The 20,665-nt window shown below is 36.3% G+C and overlaps 1 protein-coding gene across 6 annotated transcripts in view; it reads left to right on the top strand.

The window, feature by feature from the left end:
* Positions 1–8,116: 8,116 nt before the first annotated feature.
* LOC104227948 (uncharacterized) overlaps positions 8,117–20,665 on the top strand; it is an 81,837-nt gene continuing 69,288 nt past the window's right edge. For 3 of the 6 annotated variants that reach the window (XR_011401513.1, XR_011401514.1, XM_070153113.1), the window contains exons 1-7: positions 8,117–9,187; positions 11,023–11,167; positions 14,968–15,246; positions 15,493–15,660; positions 15,818–16,033; positions 17,041–17,135; positions 17,535–17,706. Coding sequence is in view for 2 of the 6 variants with exons in the window: in XM_070153113.1 (XP_070009214.1) it covers positions 8,319–9,187; positions 11,023–11,167; positions 14,968–15,246; positions 15,493–15,660; positions 15,818–16,033; positions 17,041–17,135; positions 17,535–17,706 (1,944 nt within the window). In the remaining 4 variants the exon portion in view is untranslated. The remainder of the gene's footprint in view (positions 9,188–11,022; positions 11,168–14,967; positions 15,247–15,492; positions 15,661–15,817; positions 16,034–17,040; positions 17,136–17,534; positions 17,707–20,665) is intronic. The other 3 variants (XR_011401515.1, XR_011401516.1, XM_070153114.1) reach the window with 1 other exon arrangement.

Genomic DNA, 20,665 nt, shown 5'->3' on the forward strand with positions numbered 1-20,665 from the left:
TTGCCAATTATGCTCTATATGAAGGAAATACTGAATGCCATGGTTTCTGGGATATGGACTCAAAAGGAAGGAGGATTATTAACGAAGATAAGATGCAATATCCTTACATAAGAGTGAAGGTTGCAAGGAATTAGGAGGAAAAAGGGAAGGATCAAAGCCAAAAAGGAGATAAATATGGAGTGGAACAAAGGCAAAATGAGGAGGAGAAACGGACTGGACTTAACTGATCAGCAGGGTCGAATCCTATGGGAAGAGATCTTGATGATCTTCTGTTATACTAACATTTGGTGTTTTTGTGCAGGAAATGGTAATGTGGAAATGACTTATCATGATTGTCAATTTCAATGGGTGGTATTAGTACATGGTACTCAATCCCTTGAAAGAGATATCATGATATACACAAGCAGGGAACAAAGGAACAGAATGCCCAACTCTTTTACATGGGGCAGTGAAGTTGAGTCTAATGCACAAGTTGTGATACCCCCTCAAGTATCACAATGCTTATGGCATTCACTTTTGCAACATTTAGAGACAACATCTAATAAAGAACAAAAGCACTACAATAATCGAGCACAAAAGGAATGGCCTAAGGCATTGGAAACAAATTCAGCATAGGGTGCAAGCGTGCATTCAATTCCTTGGATATACAACAACCTTGGTGTAAAAATGTTTAATTTCGAGGATAATTTGAACATTAAACAAAAACAAATGCAGCGTTTATTAGATTGGAGTGATGCTGAGCTTAAGCTTTTGACAAGATGCTAAAGGCATTGGAAACACAACAAGCATGTGGAGCTCGCATGAATTCGAGAAAAACTGGAAACAAAGGCCGATGCAGTTTTTGATTTTTAAATGCACGAATGGTTCATCCGAGAGATGGAATGCACGCATGCTTCTATCATTTTTAAATGAAAGAATGCTTCTAGCTGATTGGATATCTAGTGTCTTATGCACGCCTGTTTCCTTGGAAAATGCAGATTACATATGCAAATGTCACGACACTCTATGCATATTTTTTAATGAACTTTCAATTGGTGGTATTAATGCCATGCATTCATTCCAATGGAAGGGATTTAAAAATAGGCAAAAACAGTACAATGCATCGTGTGCTTCACTGTTTAATACATTGCACGATGCATCATGGGCAACAACAATACTGTGCGTCGTGGGTATTTTTAATACAGTGCACAATTTAGCTTTTCATTCGAAGTGCTATTGTCCAATTTTTAATTCTTTTTTACAAGCCTGCGATTTGGAGCTTGCCTATGGAAGGAAACACGAGGCACGTATGGATGCTGGCAGTTTTCAAAACCAAAGCAGCGGGGCAGTGCTTTCTTTGGAGGACATTTTAATTTCCAACAGGGATGCACGCCTGTTTTCACATGGAAATGCACGCTGGAAATGTAAAACATGCTAAACAAGAATGCTTTGGACATTTGAGCATGCACTTGATTTGCACAATTCGAGAAAAGCTGGATTACAGCATGTGCGACCACAGGGATGCAATTTAAGGCAGATTATGTCCAACAGTTACTACTGAAAGTAACTCGAGTGTAGTCATACACGTAGATGAAATGCAGTATACTATGACTGGATGCACGCCTGCAACGTTTGCGACTAACTTGGGAATAGGATTACGCCTGTTAATGGCTGCAATTGTTCTTTTGAATGCAGGCATGATTTCGAGAAGCAGGATCTTGAGAAAATTTCAGCTCTGTTTTCGACAAAAGCTGTAATTAAATAAGGGCCAGTGATTAAACAATGGTCAGTGCTCACATTTTCAGCGCAGGAACAGGAAGGGGATCGAAGGAAAATAGTATACGCGTGGGATGTGGTGCTGGAGCAAAGTGCTAGAGAATACACATGCTCATTGCTACTGTGACAGTGAGCATTAGAGGAGATTTGGGGAATGGGGCATCACATGGTAATCTTCAGTTTGTAAGCACTAACGAAGGCCTGGAGATTCGACACTGGATTAGCGTCTTCTACTGACAAAGCTCCGATGGGATGGCAATCAAAACAAAGGTTTCTATCAACCTGGGAAGAATTTGTTGAGCAAAGTGGTTGCGGAGATACTAATCAGTGGACTAGCTTTTAATTTGGCAAATTTTATCAGTAATAGGTTTAATTCATGGGCTAATTTTACTATACAATGATTAGTAATACTTGTGATATCAATTTTGAGTGATCTACTCAATTTTGATAATAGGGTACATGTATTTTACAAAGATTATGTTTTACATTTCGTAGGACATCAAGACATTTGTATTTCTTATTTTTATATATATAAAATCTAGCCCTAGGTGCATGCCTAGCAGATTGCCAAAAAAAATAAAAAAATAATAAGACATATGAAAATTCAAGAACATAGGTACTTCTATTCATATATGGAATTTGTGCATTTGCACGTTTCGTTCGTGTCGTATGGATCGTGTCAAAAGAAACAAGAGATAGCCTTAACATACCTGAAGTAGGGAAAATCTATATGATATTCTTGAGAAAAATTGTATCGGGATTTCTTTGAATTAGCATATCACGTTGGACCATCTTTATAACTTGAGTGATCCTTGCAAGGGTACACTGCCCAGGTAGGTAATTTCCACCCAAATACACCATGTAGTTGGCCAAAAGTTCCCATGACCATCGTAATTAAAAGGACTTCAAGTACATTGCCTTTGTTAACCAATTAATGGCTAACGCCCCTTTCATTTCTGATTTTGCAAATATTTGAGTGCCAAGGTTTTATTCGCAAGCTTTTGTGACAAATTTAAGCAATTTTCTCTTGGTTTACATAATTATCCTTGTAAGCCACCAATTCCTCTACACATGCCACATGTATATATAAGTGAATAGTCATCAAGTGGGCTTTATGTGGCTGCCACATCATGTTTAATTATCCAAAAGATTATCTACTTATTAGTTAACTGGGTAATGTCCTGTTACCCAATAATTAATCAATTACCCGCATAATTTAAAAATTATCTCAACTTAATTAAATATTACTCTCTTTTAACATATCTTGTACACCTTACTATCATGGCCATGTAGTACCTTGTATGCCACTAGTCCATAAATATCAAATATTTTAGCTCGTGCCGTATTTTATTCCAAAATGCCAAACTTTGACAAAATTCGTTTTCTTAGACTTGATCCCCCTTTCACCTTCATGAATGTATTAATCACTTGTGAAATAGCATAATCTTTATAATCCCCAAATAATCTTTTCCTTGGACTGATATCAATTACCTTACAACAAATTCTACGTAAAATACTGCAGGATGCAACATCGTCGTTACTTATTACTGCGAAGCGTAACATCACCATAATGTAATACTACAGGGTGCAACACTGTCGTAACTTATTACTGTGATGCGTAATATCACCGTAATGTAATACTATCAGGTACAACACTGTTTTAACTTAATACTGTAGGATGTAACATCAATCGTAATATATTACTGCAGAGGGTAACACCATCGTAACATATTACTGCAGAGCATAACATCGTCGTTATATAATACTGCAGGACGTAATATGGACGTAATATTGCACGGCATAACAGTATCGTATGGATCATGCCAAAAAGAAGAAGAGATAGCCTTAACATATCTGAATCACAAAACCCAAGTTATTCTTATTTTGGAGTACTTGACATAGCCCAGACCTAGCATCCTCCATGCCGTTTTGAATAGTTCTGCTACTAAAACATCTTTGCTTTTAGGATAAGCAGTACTATTTTACTTCTAGTTTGTCGGTTTATTTTCCATCAAGTCTGAGCTTAGTGCTGGAATAATTGGGGAGGTTCCTAATGAAGCTGCATCGGCATATATAGTTGCTACTTGTGGGCGGTATTAAGTTTCAGATAGTTTGATTTTCTGTTACATATACGTATAAAAAGAGATGGAGACTCATTCATATCTTTGTGGTTACTGTTCACATATGTTTTCCTTTCGGTTTCGAGTACTCTGTAATTGCAGAGCTTCATAAATGTTGATTTTTGTTGGTTACCTTTTGATGTCTTAAGCAAGTCATCAGACTGATGTGTTTCAAATGTCCATAAGAAAGATAGAAGATAGATACATGATAGAGGTCTTAAATGTGCCACTTTTTAAAATGATTCAAGAGTCACATAATTGGGCTTTGAGCTCTTCCACCTTGCTGTCACATATTTTTTTTGGGGGGGGGGGGGAATTAGCTTATCCACTTATTAGGTAATTAGGTAATGTCCCATTACCCGTTAATTAGCCAATTATCCGCATAATTACGAATTGTTTCAAATTACTTAAATTCTACTTATTTTTAATACACTTTATACATTCTACTATCATGGTCATATGGTACCACATAAAATAAATATATTTACTATTACTTTTATTAAAATATCCATGTAAAAATACATATATTTTCTCAACTTATAATTTTCCTAATCTTATATAAAGAATAGAAATTCTCGTACGCTTAATTCTTAAAATGGTAAAAAAGATAGTCTTCTTTTCTTGTGAGAAAATAATTTCTATCTTTACAATAAAGAAAATCGTATAAACTTTCTTATATTATGTGTAGAATTCATCATATCCGGAAATAGTAATAATGGTAACTATCTAAAATTATAGTTATAAAACTTTTAGAAAAAATGTTCCACTCAATATAAATACTATATCAAAATGTATCTAATGGTATCAAGGTTGTTATACTTACGGGGTCTTATAATAACATAGTGACAAATCCTCTATAATCTCATGGATGGTCTTAATTCTTTGAAGCTCATATGGAGTACTACGACTTATCCTAATATTTAAGTACGGGATGTAAAAGAACGTGCTAAGAGGAGGTTCCGCCGTTGGTTCCTCGCCGGCCGGCTGTGATGTAGAAATAGTTTCTTTTTTTGGGGAACTGTTTTTGAAGTTTTCGTCATTTTCTTTTAAATAGAAGGTAAAAGATGAAATAGGGGAAGTTAAAGGGATTCACTTGATGGTTTGGAATGAAGACGAGCAAAAGTTCTTACAAAGATCTCAAGAAGTCGGGATACAAGTGCTAGAAAATGTAGAGATTTCTAAGGAACAAGAGTAGAGAAGGTTTGGATAAAAAGTTTAAATGAATGAAGAAGGGGGTATTTATGGTTTCCACACGACGGTTCAAATCCAGAAGTGGCCGAGCAACAACTGACAAGCATTTAATGTCATTAAAACGTGATTGACGAGACGTTTCGTTCATTTTGTCGTTTCTGACGCGGAGTATCAAGGTGAGAATCGGAAACTCATACCGTTTCTCGTCGTTTTCTCTCCGAATAATGAGGAGACTATGTGCATATGGTCAAAATCGGGCTCGTCCACTACATGACAGATCGAGCTCGGAATGTGAGGGATTGAAGATCGACCCCGAGTCCCATCGAACCAGAACATGAGGTCAGGATGTCCGTCCTCGAGAACAATGAGTCTATGATCCCGAAATCGAAATGACAGAAGGCCAAAATATCTGTGACCAGTCGAATATTACGGCAGGAATCTCGGCACGTATCAATAAATAATCGGTAAATCAGCAAATCAGGAAATTTTTACCTTTCATAGAATTGTACATAAAGTAGGACTCCCCTACTATATAAAGGGAGTCTGATTACTTGTAAAACACGTTGAAACAATCATTCAGAAGCAATATACTGTTATTTTCTCTTTAAGTTCTTATTCAACTGTGTCTTGACATTGATGGTAGTGCATTCTGTTCAAGGGTGGCCCGCCCCAAGGCTGTATCTGTTCAATTCGTGTGGTTTGAATTTACTTGATCATAGTTTGTTTCAGTTGCAATTTAACTTATCGTTTTGTGTCAATTTAATCCACGTATCCTTAAAACCACCTATAAATTTAATTGTTATCCGATTTTGAGGGTAAACAATATATATTTAATTAATTTATTTTATTTTATCATTACAAAGGATTGAAAATTTATAGACTTCAATTTTGTTCGGGACTTATGCTATTTAAATAAAGACTCAACGAATCAAGAGCACATGTCTTTTGATTTTTTTGTTTGAGATTAACGCACGAGTCAATTTCACGAAATAAACGGGCCAAAATGAAATTTTTTATTTGGAATTTTTTTATTCCTACACACTATTTGAAACCTTATTACGAAAAATATTCATGTTTTGGTATTTACCCGACCTAAACATATTTTAGTTACAAAATATATACAATCCACCTTAAAAGACTCCCAATCTATTATTTGTGCCTTCAATCAAGGTATTTAGTTACACACTTTTTCTTTTTTCTCTCCTCTCTTCTCTATCCCCTATTCTCTCCAAATTAAACTTATATTTAGGGATTTAGAGAATCTAATCCCTCATATCTTCCTCCCATATATTCTAGGTTAAAAATATTTGTTTTATAGAAAATATGCTTGTCTTTCTCCTTTTATTCCGTCTCCATCGTAGCCTGAGTAAAACGTGATTAGTTAAGCCAAAGGACGAACAAACATATACGATTGCTTGAGCTGAATTAAATTTTTCTGGGAATAGAAAGAAACCATTTACATTGGAACTAAATACCACGGAGAGATGGAACTCTCCATTGTGAATGTTTCCTAGCAAACATATGTATTGAGACAGACAACTGAACGGCATATAACATTGCTTCGTCATTAGTTTTTTGTTTTTTTAAAAAAATAAATTAAAATTGCAATTCAAAAATCAACTTAGAGTAATATCAAACGTATTTTTTTGTCATATAAAAAGATGAATGAATACAATTGAAAATGTTGGTCAGGGACTGCACAGATTAAACTAAAAGTGACAAATAACTTAATAGAGGAAGTAGAGAAAAATATATAGTGGGCGCTTGGACATAAAAATTGTAAAACTCCAGAAAAAAATGATTTTTTTTTCAAGCAATGTATCTACAACTTATCTCAACTTTCATACATTATTTCTATTCAGTTATACTACAATATCATACAATTTAAATATAATTTTTATACAATTTTTATACAATATGTTTTTTGTATCTAATTTATACATAGTAAAAATAAATTTCATACAACAAATTATATATTATACAACTTATCTACAACTTATCTACAACTTTCATACATTATTTCTACCAAGTTATATACAACTACAATATTATACAACTTAAATATAATTTTTATACAATATTATTCAACTTTCATACAATATTTAAATAAAAAATTTATATTATAAATAACAGAATACAATTTTTCTATAATTTTACTACAACTTTACTATAATTTCTGCAGTATAATGTATGTCATGTCGTCGTCTTCTTCTTCTTCTTCTTTTAATATGAAATTCAGCCAAAATCAGGTTTAATCTTCACCAAAACACCCTCAAAATTGAGATATAAACTTCAAACCATATTCTCAATTGTTTGCAACAACATCCAATCCGAACAAATAATGATTTTTGAAAACCCAAATTCGAATTCAAAGCTTTAAAGCTTTTTAATGGCTGTCAATGGTGGAATTACTACTGTCTTTTCCTTGGCTTTACATTACTGGAATTATGGATTGAGAGATAGAGAGACATAAAGAGAATTCCTAATTATTTGCAACAACACCCAATTCAAATAAATAATATTTTTTGAAAACCCAAATTCGAATTCAAAGCTTCAAAGTTTTTTAATGACTATCAATGGTGGAATTGCTGCTCTCTTGTGCAAGATACGTGGAGAAGGGGGTAAGATGTGAAGAGAGAAACATGGAGGGGAGAGTGAGATACAGAGAGAGAGAAACGTGGGGGAGTGAGAGTGATTGTAGGAATTGATTAATTATCCTTAAATCCTAAAAATGTATATAATTGGTAATTTTGTATATAGGAGGTAATTAAAGTGAAACTTAAGCAGGGAGGATAATAAAATTTCCAATAGAATATAAGTATATAAAAATTTCTTTTTTATTTTGTCTCGTACAAGTAATACTAATTGTAAAAGTCATCTTTTTTGTATTACAATTTTATGGACCCAAATTTTTATGAACAAAAAAATGTAAGATTGGGCAGTGGACAGCGCAGCAATCTGGTAAGAACACTCTAAACGACGGCGTTCTCTCCTAGCAAAATGCTACTGTCCCAACGATCCAGCCTCGCCGTCGAACTCTATATAAACTCCTCCTTTTTCTTGTCAACCTTTTCCCCTGTTTTCTCAACCGTTGTAACCGATCCAATTCGCCATGAAATATCTCCAGAAGAATCTTTGAGAAAAATCCTACCTCAAAAACCCTAATCTTCTCTATCTCATCTCAATTCCTCTATTTGCTTATCACATGAATCGACTTATACAAGTACGCGTTTGACTGTGTAACTTTTAACTATGGAAGACAAAGACACAGAGCTGCTGTGTAAAGTCAGCGCGAACCATCTTTTCTTAGCTCAATTCGAGCCATTCCGAGCCACTCTACGGAGTCTTCGTGCTCGGAATCCTGAACTCTCTAGAGCAATTCTTCAAACAATTGTTGCGCATGGCGGAAGATTAGATTCGATTATCTGGTCCCGCTCTTGCTCTTCTCCTGCACTCCTCGCTTTCCTCTGCACCATTGAGCTCCTCCATTTTAATGAACCTACTTCCCAACTTTGGTCTTTTGATGCCGCTACTCTTAAATTAAGGGCTGAATTCTGTTTGTACTTACAAACTGTGATTTCAAGGGTTTCAGAAAGCATCTCGAGTTCAAAATTGGACGAAGAAGCTGTTGAAAATGTAGATTTAAATGGAGATGGTTCGGGTATTAATGAAGATTTGAAGGGTTTAAGTGAAAGTTTGAGGGTTTTGGTGAAAATTGCTGATGTTGGTTTGAGGCGCTTGAGGCCGGATTTGATTGAAATGGATGACACGGTAGAAAGTGAGGGAAATTCAGGGGGAGATATTATAGTGGAAGAAGAGGAAATGACGTGTTTGAGGAAGCTATTTTTGGAAAATGCAGATATCTTTGATGTTTTGTCTCTAAATATAGAGAAACAAGTTGGTTGGGTTGAGAATGAGGATTCGGGTATGGCAATCACAGTCAGGACAGTAGTGAAGCATAAGGAGGTTGAGGATAGGGTGCTTAAATCACTGCAAAAGTCCATTCAAATTGCACATTTGGATGCTATGAGGGACTGCCTAATGAATAATGATGTGGATGGAGCTGTTTCTCATATTCGATTTCTACATTTGGATTATGGGGTCGATGAGGAGGAGTATCGGTATGTAGAATCATGGTTTTACATCCTTATCAAAAAGTTCATAACTTAAATTTATTTGCTTAATATCATTGTAAATAAATTGTTAAGTGACTCTTACCTGTGATTTGTAAGTTCATTGTTCCATGGATTGCTGAAATATGAAATATGTAGTTGGGTATTAGGAGTTACTCCGCACGAAAGTGAAGCATAAATTTCTCGATAAAGTAATAATTTTCACTAAAAGTAGGGCAATACACGCCCATGTTTGAAAAGTATATCAAACAAGTAGAAAACCTTACAAAAAGCTACAATTTTCTACAATAGACACCCAATCTTCTTTACATATGGGAACCTCATGGGTGCACCAAAAAGAAATAAGGGATAAGAGATTATACTTCATCAGAAGCATTCCTATTATGCTCTTTCCATACGGTCCACATAAGTGCTAGAGGAGCTCATCCCATGCTCTGTCACGTCCTTATGAAAGTGAAGCATAATTTTAATAGATTTGTGGGAAGTTATTACTATCTTAGACCCTAGGCCGACTTTCACTGGGATCAAGGAGTAAAATGTTTGCATGGATTATTGTTTTCAGTTTGACTGATAGAACTTATTATAATAATAGTTTGTATCTGTTATCATTCTAAAAAAAAGAGGTTAAAATAAAAGTTAATATTGACATGTCAATAATTTGGACGAAAACCTTGGAAGACTAGGGTTCCAATCCTACAAGTAGCAAGGTTGTCTCATAGTCACCACTTGTCAATCGTTTCAAGCTTCCAAAACAAGCAGAAAAAAAGAGGTGAAAATGTTGCGTGATTTCTTCCTATCTACCGAAGTCTTGGTAGGCCAGGCTACCCGATACCTGAGCTTGTGGGAGGTAGCAAGTACCTGGTGAAATAGTGGAGGTGCATACATGTTTTCTAGGACAACATAGTTGTAACAAGAAAAAAGGTAACGACATCAAATTTGAAATTAGTACATAGTGGTACACTTTATATTAATTTGCATTGTTAAGGAGAATATTCATTCTTAAATTTCTTTTTTAAGAGAATACAGTTTTCCATTTTAAGGCAAAAGTCATATTTTTGAATTGGTCTAAAGTAGAAAGCTGGTCCAATAAAATGAGAAGAAGGGAGTTTCCATTTCCAAATAATGAGAAGAAGGGAGTTATACTTACAGTCAAAATGAAACAAGAGAGGTGGAGACTTTGCATATGCTTTATGAAGCTACTTACCTTATTGAAGGGCAGTAGGGCGTGGAAATATTAGTTTGATTAAGATTACTTCATTACTGCGGATTGTTTTGTAAAGGCTGCCTTCAGACAAAGGAGTTTTCTATTTACGATGACGGTAGTTTCTAAACCGATCGCGGACCTTAACTATTCCAAAGGACAGCTTGCTCACATTTTAATATGAAGAGTTCCTAAGAGTTCCATTTTTATTACAACTACGGTTCTTTTTAATGTTTTCTGTCATGCCACTGAATTTTAGGATTGAGTAGGTGATTCATATTGGTTAATGGACATGACCATATGTTTTTTCTCGAATATTATTAGTTCTGTCCTCAGCTAATGCAGATCAACATGTTGCTTTTTCCTGATGGATGGTCAACTTTCTTTTCATGTACCAGAATAAAATGCAAATATGCAATATATTCTATTTCTGCCATCATGTGGATGGAGAACATTGGAAAAGTTAATTTTTTGACCACCTTACAAAATGACTGAATGGGCAGTGTTGGACGTGCTTGTGATATAGGAAGGAGCAAAATGTGTTACTTTTTGGTGTTCAATTTATATCCTGTGCTGTTCTTGTCTCTGTTTCGTTATTCTATTCTTGTTCTCTGTTATCTAGCATGGTTTCAAGAGATCTACTCAGGAGGGTGTTACCTGGGAAGGACGATTATGGAGATGCTTGGTTCGAGATGCGAGACAAATTCTTATCAGTTTATGGGGAAGCACTTTCATCTCGTTGTACACCTCTTGTTAAGATGATACAGGTGGAGATGATATTTCTTACTGAAAGTACAGTCGATTCTGAATATTGATTTTTCATGTGGAATTCTCACATAATTTTTTTACAGCCTGCAATATCTGAGATAGTGTAGTTAAATGTTGTTTTGCTTTTGATAGTTGCTTAGTAAAGTGCTTCCTTTTTAAATCTTTGCTTGATTGCGCCCAAGGGTGTCACATAGCGGTCAATGAAGCTGGAATGGACCACGGGAGACTGAGGTTCAAATTTTCAACAGAGACAGAAAATACTAGTTGTTTTATCCTCATCTTCCTAACTTTGGCGGACAGACGTTTCCCAATGCATGTGTTGGTGGGAGGTAACATGCAACCAGTGGATTAGCCGATATGTGCGAAAGCTGGCCGAACACCACCGGAAAAAAATAATCTTTGCTTGGTTATGTCCCCATAATTACTCTTTTCCTAAAAAGTTGACCTTGCCCCCATTTTAGGTTGTTCCAAAAAATTGACATCTTTCCTTAGATGAAAATTTTGTCTCTTTCTACCAGTTCGATTTAATAGAAGCTAACTACTAATTATATTTTTTCAACCCTATCAACTAACTGTTCTACTATGTTTACATTTGAAACCATTGCTTTATATACTTTCAAGATTAAATATAGGAGTGATAGTTATTCAAATTTTAACTCTTATACATGCATTGTTCATTAGATTGGAGGAGTAATTTAGACGGCTTGCAATGTTTTAGAAGGATTAAATGCTCTTTCTTGAATTTGGGAAGAGGGTATTATAATTTTCGCAGGAAAAGGTGATTCTTTCTACTAGCAAATAGAAAGGTTTACAGAAAAAAAGACAACATATCGTCAATAACAAAATCTAGAACCCATAATCAGGTGAATGACTGTGCTGTGTTTTGGCCAGAAATGTTGAAACTGAAGCTTTACGCAAATCTTTGTTTCCAAAAATTGATTGTATCACCATTGCTTGCTTTAAATCTCTTTTTCCAAAAATTGATTCTAGCACCATTGCATGCATTACCTCTAAAATTCCTGAAAAAATCTTCCTACACTTTTGTTATAATACCTCAGAAATGCGACAAAGTGATCTGACTGGTCTCCCACTACTATTTGAACTCCATACTTTTTCAATTTCCCGTGTAGAGCTTTATCGAAAATCCTAAAAGCTCTAGTCCCTAGGATCCCAAATTTCATAGCTGATGTTATTTTTTTCTAATTAGCACAAGCTTTGGGTGAGCGAGGAGGTCATGGGGTTCCCACATGTATGGATTTGGATTCCTAAGTGCCTTGAACGGCGTTCTTTCCTTGTTTGACAACAATGAGGGCGATTTGAATGTGGAAAACTTGAGGAATAGGATGATTACACATGTTAGCTAGTGCTTTATGTACATATATTCATGCAAAAATGTGGATCACCTCTTATTTCTTTATCAGGTGACTTCGCCATTGTGATGGGTTGTCTTGAACTGGTTTGGGGTGCAGTGAATGATGTCACATTTAGTGTTGGATGTGCTACCTATCTGAGCCTTTAGGAGAAAGCAGGGAAGACATAAGGCATGACATGTTTACCCACTAATCATCAAGTGGATCCTGTGGAAGGACAAAAATAGAACTTTTTGGGGAATCGAAGATGACTTTGAACCTATAAGGAATAACCTATTATTCTTAGTTAGCCTTTGGTGCACCCATGAAGTTCCTATTTGTATTGAAGATTGAGTGTCTTTTGTAGAGAATCATAATTTTGTGTAGGCCTCTAATTTTTTGGTATATTGCTTGTATTTTTTCAAGTCAATAAACTTGTTTGCCCTATCAAAAGATATGTTTTTTCCTCCTGATTAATGATATTGTACTCCTTTCACCTTCCCACTCGTGTTCAACATGAAATTCCCTTACAAAATTTCTATCTTTTTTGCTATTGAGATCACTATGCATTTTGAAGACATATAACGAGTAGAAATATAACATAGTTCTTCTAATTTGTGTCTCGTTCTCCCCTTATAATAAGTGTTTCGTTTGGCACCTTACTAACTTCTTGTCAATTCTTTCAACCATTGGATTCCATGCAACACAGTCCTTGGAAGTTGCACCTAAAGGTAGTCCTACATAAGTCAGTCGAAGGGAGCTAAGCTTACAATCGAGGAATTCTACTAATGGTTCCGTATTATCCACCTTGCTTGTTGGATTTATGTCAAATTTCTTCGTATTTATCCTAAAAGCCAAACTGGTTAAAAATCTCACACTATGCTTTTCAGATGATGGTGTTGATCTTCCTTGTCATCACGTAACACATATATCATCCACAATTCAAGTTGAGACACTTTTTCAACATCGGCCCCCAGATATGGCTTGTTGTTATTTCAGTTTCCCACTTCCGTAATAGCTAACTTCTGCAACTTCTGCAGAAATCCATATCTTAAATTAGCATAGAATTGGAATCTTGCCCCTATTTTAAGACTTAATATAAAGATTCTTGGGGGCCATGTTGATCTCCAGCTTTAGAATTCCTTACACAGATTCCCCACTTACCTTAATAGATCTAGACACCAAATCAAAGTAAATAGGTAGCCAACCAAGCTCACCAGCACTACCCCCTTCACAGTGAGGCTACTGATTCGCCATGCTTGAATGTGTATTCCAGCCTTTGTCCCTAACATAGAAGTCTGTTAGCTTCCGCTTCCGATGATAATTGTATAGCGAGACGGTATCACCAAACATTGGCATCCTCAGGTTGTCACCTTTCATTCTCACTCACCTATAGCTTTCGGTGACCCTGTTGAGGAAGTTCTTCCTCTTGTGTGATTCTCCTAGTATTGTCTGACCTTGCTTTCTTGCCTAAAACACTATGTTGCAGTGTTATTAAAAGCCATCAATTTGTTGCTTAAACTGATGCAGTATGGAAAGCAGAGAGTTATAGCCTCGTGGTTGAAGCGACGCACCTCATAGGTGAAGCGATGTGCTTTGGGGCGTAAGGTGCAAAATGATCCATAAAAGCAGTTGATTCTTTTGAATTTGATTTTCCGAAGATAAAGAAAGAAGGAAAAAGAGGAAAAAATGGGTCTTTTTCCATCTGAATACTAGGACTTTCCTCACATACTTCTTCTCATGTATGGTTGTGGTGTTCTTATTATCGTCATTGTCTTCTTCTTATTCTCGAGTTTATAATGCCTATTCTTTGCTGCTTCTGTTCTCTGGTTTCCCCCCCTTTTCTTTTAATTCATTTCTTTCTTCTTTTACTTCTCCTAGTGTGTGAGTCCTCTAGTACGGCTTGTGGTTCTAGCTTCTTTTTTGCGTCTCCTTCTATTACCTTAATACAGCATCAAAGTAATTTAGTAGCAAACAAAATGCTGTAAAACTAATTCTTTTATGTGGTTGATTTATTGGAAATCGAAAATTATTTTTTGACTGACGGTATGTTTTTTGGGCCTCATTGGAGTTACACTTGATTATGCTTAGATTAATATTGTTGTTATTAGTAATTTTTAATTGTATTTAATGTTATAACGTTACATTCATACATTTATACTAGTATTTTTGTATTTTCCATAAAATTAAGAAGTGTACCCTTTCTTGCTTTTCATTTAAAGCCCCATGAGTCTTTTCATTTTTTTGTGCTCTTCGTTTTTAAAACCACTGCTATGTTGGGAACTACCGTCTACAAACTTCTATATTTTTGTATGATCTCATCTTTGTCTGAGCGAAGATCTAAATCGAAGCTAGCTTTGGGCGGATAACCCACATACTTATTTTTGAGAATACACACTTATACGCCCTTAATAAGTGGAACTGAATGTTGATTTCTGGAGTATTTACAGGTCATTCATGATGAAATGCTCTTGGAAGAGATTGAGAGTCTCAAAGCTTCTGAAAGTGAGCAGATTCCTCTTCCTCTTCAGCGTCTCAAAGTTTTTGTCCGAGAACTGAATTCTGAGACGACTTTAAACAACAGAAATTCATTGCTGGAGACTGTTATTACTTCTTGTATGAGAGAAATGTACCATTATGCTCGTGTTCGTGGCTTGCATGTACTGGAATGTATCATGGATACTGCCCTGTCTGCTGTGAGAAAGGAGGAACTGCAAGAAGCCAGTGATGTACTGTTCACAATTACACCTTCTGCGTTTTATATGCAAAATCCCATATATAAGCTAGAGATTCATTTGCTTTGAGAATAAGAAGTCACATTCTGATACTTCTCTTTAAAAGAAAAAAAAGAATGGCACATTCTGATGTTAACTCACTTGTTACTTCATTTTTAATTGACAATGAATTGCATTACTAACTTCTATCCTTTTTACCTTTTTTTGAATAAAAAATTTGTTGTATCCTTTTCTATATAGATTCTTTTGCTGTTGCCCCGACTTCAGCCTCTTGTAGCCGTCCTCGGTTGGGATCTTTTGTCTGGTAAAACGGGTTTAAGAAGGAAACTGATGCAGCTTCTGTGGACAAGTAAATCACAAGCTCTTCGCCTGGAAGACTCTCCACATTATGGAAATAGATCAAATGAGGTAGTTCCCATGCTTCTGTCATGATAGAGATGGGGCAGACTGCATTTTTTTTCTTTTCCTTTCCTGTCTAATGTTATTCCTCTGCAAGTTATGTCATGTTCTTTCATGAGCAGATAGATTTGTAGGTTTTTACTTAAAACTACCTTTACTTTGGCAGGTGTCTTGCATCGAACATCTCTGTGATCTCCTGTGTTATCAGCTTGATCTTGCTTCTTTTGTAGCATGCGCGAATTCTGGCAAGTCATGGAGTTTGAAGTCCTCGCTACTGTTGTCTGGTAAAGAGTTTATGCAACAAGGAAATGAAGATGTGCAATGGGATCCCTTTGTTGAAAATTTTGTGCTAGAAAGATTATCTGTACAGAGTCCTTTGCGGGTAAACTCTATGCTGTCCTTCCACAGTAGAACATTACTGTTTGCACTGCTGATGTGTTTCGCGGATTTTTGGTTTCGTTTTATTTTTGGAAGAGAAGTATCTTTTGTAGAAAGAATTTTTAATACTAGTTGAAGGTAAGAAGCTTACTTTCATCCTTTCTCTAGCCGAGGGTTTATTGGAAACAACCTCTCTGCCCTTCCAGAGTAGGGGTAAGGCTGCGTACATCTTACCCTCTTCAGACCCCACTTGTGGGAAATCACTGGGTTTGTTGTTGTTTAGTTGAAGGTAAGTAGCTTATTTTATGTCCCACTTGTTTCTGATAAGGTATTTAATGTCCCACTTGTTCAGTGGTTCAATTCTATATAGTTTTCCTTTTCTTTTTTATAAATATGTTTTGATTACAAATTTGGCTTTAGTTTCATTGAAATGCATTTGCATTTACTCGGTACCTTACTTGCCTGCTCATTGAATCTGAGGTTGCATCTGCAGGTAGTGTGTATGGATTGTATGATACTATTACGAAAGAAGATGATCAAGTTAAGACGTCGCCTCTCTTCTTAATATAATATTATCCTCAAATTCTAAGATTCATTAAAAAAATTCTAAAGATTCATTAAAATTTGAGTGGTCATAGTCTGTCCACAGATGGGATAGAAGAGTGCTAACAACTGGTACATCTTCACATCCCCAATAAAAGGATCATCACATTGCCTAAATTCACCAGAAAAAAAAGAACTGCGAGTAGAACCAATCCAAGAGCCAGAAAATTTTAAGTTTAAGATCAGCAAACAATATTTTTGGTAGATTATTGCACAAATTACTTCTCTCCTCTCTCTCTCTCTCTCTCTCTCTCCCTCCCTCTCCCATCTCTTTGCTTCTGTTATGACTTTGCTTTTCATATATCTTAAAATGGTATCTTTCTTACACCTGCTACATATTTGGCTGATATAATTCTTTTCTTTTGCTTTGATAGTATTTGAGATTTGTAATTCTTTTCCATCTTCTAGGTATTATTTGATGTGGTTCCAAGCATTAAGTTTCAAGATGCTATTGAACTGATTAGCATGCAGCCAATTACTTCCAATCTAGCAGCCTGGAGGAGGTGTGGTGACTCATTCTTTTGCAATGTGTTGTATGACTTAGGTTCAGTTCTACGTTTACATCATGCATGTAGATACTTTAGATTCGGCTGAATAATAGGGCACCAAGCATAACTTTGAAGAGATAGCTGCTTCTTTATTCATTCATTTTTTTTATAAAGTAATTATAGAGCTGCTGTGCTTGTGTGTCGCTGCATTACTACTGGGCAGATGGAGCTTGTATTAATGTCCTTAATGTTACAACATGATTATTTTTTTTAAAAGGGTTACAACATGATTATTTAAAATGTTACATTTTGTTCTTAGTCTGGGATCGAACTTCTAATGGCTAAAATGTGTACGGAGAAAGTAGGTTAACTTACTGCATATGTTTTCCTTTTATTCCATTTGTACTTTGGTAGGATGGAGGACATTGAATTCATGCACATGCGTTATGCTTTGGAGTCTGCTGTCCTTGCACTTGGAGAGATGGAAAAGAATATCGGTGAGGGAGTAGGAAATGGCCAATTCAATTTTTGCTACCTGAAAGATCTGAAGAATCATCTTGATGCCATCAACAACATTTTCCGCAAGGTGTCTACTATCTGAAAATTTCTCATGTAGTTGTCTGTCTGTTCTTGTTCTTGCTCTGTCCTTGTCTTCTGTATTCTTAATTCAGTTAATGCAAGTTGACTTTATAGTTTGACTCACACATTACCTCGTCAGTAAAGTCCACATCAATAAGTTGGTATATAACTTTTAAACTTCAAAATCTCATTAAAAAAGTAAAGAAAAATGTGAAAATATAATGCTTATCTTTGATTTGTGCACAGTTCTGCTTTCCGATGTTCAAATGGTTCACTAGGACACTTGCTAACTGCTTACTGTCTCTATTAGGCTGTCATGTATACCAAATAGGTGATGTCAGCACATGTCAACAGGGGAGTGGCTATCACCCCTCAATCAAGAGCCCCTTATAAATTGAGCTAAGCTGAAACATGAATCATGTGATATCTTTTCGTTATCCTTTTGTCTGGCAGTACGCAAGTTTTGTAATTTAAAGAAGGTAAAGTGAAAGCTTTAGAAAACTTGGATTGCAAATGATAGAAGAAGAATGAGCTACAAATATGCTGGATTATCATGAACAGTGTCTGTATGGTTGGAAATGAGGACAAATGAGCAGTAGAAAGAGAAACCTCTGAAATTCCTTGGTCCTCTGCCTTTCTATGTTATGAACTCAGGAAAAACTAGACATTCCTAGGATATTTGACCAATCCAACAATTGGGAGGAGAATGAGGGGAATCCAATATAGTTGTGGGTTCTATAGGGAAAGAGGAGAAAAATGGTTCCACTGAAAAGCTGTGCCATTCTACCTCCTGAGGATTTGTTATGTATATTCGTTGATGTCATCCCCCAAAATCCCAAGGAGACCTGCCGGCACCCATTAATTCCCGTCGGACGAATCCATAATGCCTAGTATGTCAATAAGCTACATTTGCAAAAGGACATTCATTCACACATCACATTGTTCCATGCAATTGTTTTTTTCCGATCAATTAATAAATTTCATTAAAAAATGGCAAGAAAATAGTCTTTATACAAGAAGTGTACCAAAAAGCAAAAACCTTACAAAAAGAAATGGTTTTTTACGAATGACACTCACTTTTAAAAGAAATGGTTTTCTACGGATGACACTCATTCTTCTATACATATAAGAACCTCGCGAGTGATCCAAAAAGAAATAAAGGATAAGAACTATTCCTCAAGTGTACAAAATCCTTTTCTACTCCATCGGAAACTCTCCTATTTCTCTCTCTCTCCCTCTCTATACGGTTCAAGTAAGTGCTAGAGGAGCAACATCTAATGCCCTGCTTCTTCTCTTCTTCTAAAGGTCCAATTAAACATTATTTCTTTCACCGTGCCCGACATCACCCACTCAATTTTGAATTATCTCTGGATTTTACACCACAAGCAAGATGCAATTGACGATGTAAAAGGTGGTGATTCTCATCTCACCTGAGTTTTACACATGAAACACCAATTGACACAAGTAATATTCCTCTTCCTCAAATTTTCTGCCGTCAAAGATCACTCCTCGCAGCTAGCCAAGTGAAAAAACACACTTTCTTTGGTACCCTAGGATCCATACTGAGATATGTGGAAAAACTGACTCCTCCTTAAACAGAAGCCTCTCGTAATAGGATCATTTATAAGAAAACAATCTTTGAGGAAGAGTCCTTACTCCAGAGTCCAGACTTAAAAATATACATCATTCAACTATCCCATAATACATCACAGGATCATCATGGGCCTTTTAAGACTTTACTAATTTGGGGGCTCTCAACCACTTCCACCAACACTGCCATATGATCAAATCATGCAATGCTTCATTCATCGCACTAATTCCTAAGAAGAAAGGAGCTATGGAGTTGAGAGACTAGGCTAATTAGCCTCATAGGAAGTGTGTACAAAATTATCTCAAAGCTTCTAGCAGAGAGATTGAAGAAGATTATTGGCAAGGTGGTCTCTTCCCATCAAAATGCCTTCATAAAACACAGGCAAATCACAGATGCCTCACTGATTGCCAATGAAACCCTTGACTGGAGGATTAAAAGCCGTGAACCTGGTGTGATGTGCAAGCTTGACATAGAAAAGGCATTCGACCAGCTAAACTGGTCCTATCTCATCTCTATTCTTAGGAAAATGGGATTCAGAGACAGATGGATAAGATGGATTAGATTCAGCATCTCAACTCTGAAATACTCAGTGACAGTCAATAGGGGTCCAGTGGGTTTCTTCTCTCCTCAAAAAGGGATCAGGCAAGGAGATTCCCTCTCCCCTTTTTTGTTCATTATAGCAATGGAAGGACTGAGCAAAATGTTGGATAAGGCCAATCAATTGCAGTGGATTCAGGGCTTCAAAGTGGGTACTAACATCGGAAACTCGGTCACAGTGTCACATTTGCTATATGCTGATGATACACTCATCTTTTGTGAGCCTGCTACATCACAACTTCCGTATTTGAATTTGACACTTCTCCTCTTTGAAGCACTATCAGGTCTGCATATCAAAATGTCGAAAAGTGTCATGTACCTGGTCAATGATGTGCCTAACCTAGAAGAAATGTCCAACATTATGGGTTGTACAATTGGGTCATTTCCCACCACCTATCTAGGTCTCCCTCTTGGTGCCAAATACAAGAACGCTGAAATCTGGAATGGGATCATTGGAAAGTTTGAAAAGAGATTGGCAGCTTGGCAGATGCAGTATCTCTCCATGGGAGGGAGACTAACTCTCATCAATAGTGTCCTTGATAGCATCCCCACTTACTACATGTCATTATTTCCCATCCCTAGCAAGGTTCTTAAGAAACTAGAGAAGATCAGGCTAGACTTTCTCTGGGAAGGAAACAACAGCTCCCACAAATACCATCTCGTCAAGTGGTCCAAAGTCACACAATCAAAAAGCAATAGAGGGCTGGGTATTAGAGACTTGGCCTCGCACAACAAAAGTCTGCTCATGAAATGGCTATGGAGGTTCGGTACAGATGAG

Source organism: Nicotiana sylvestris, chromosome 8 (assembly GCF_000393655.2).
Source record: "Nicotiana sylvestris chromosome 8, ASM39365v2, whole genome shotgun sequence".
Classification (NCBI taxonomy): Eukaryota; Viridiplantae; Streptophyta; class Magnoliopsida; order Solanales; family Solanaceae; genus Nicotiana; species Nicotiana sylvestris.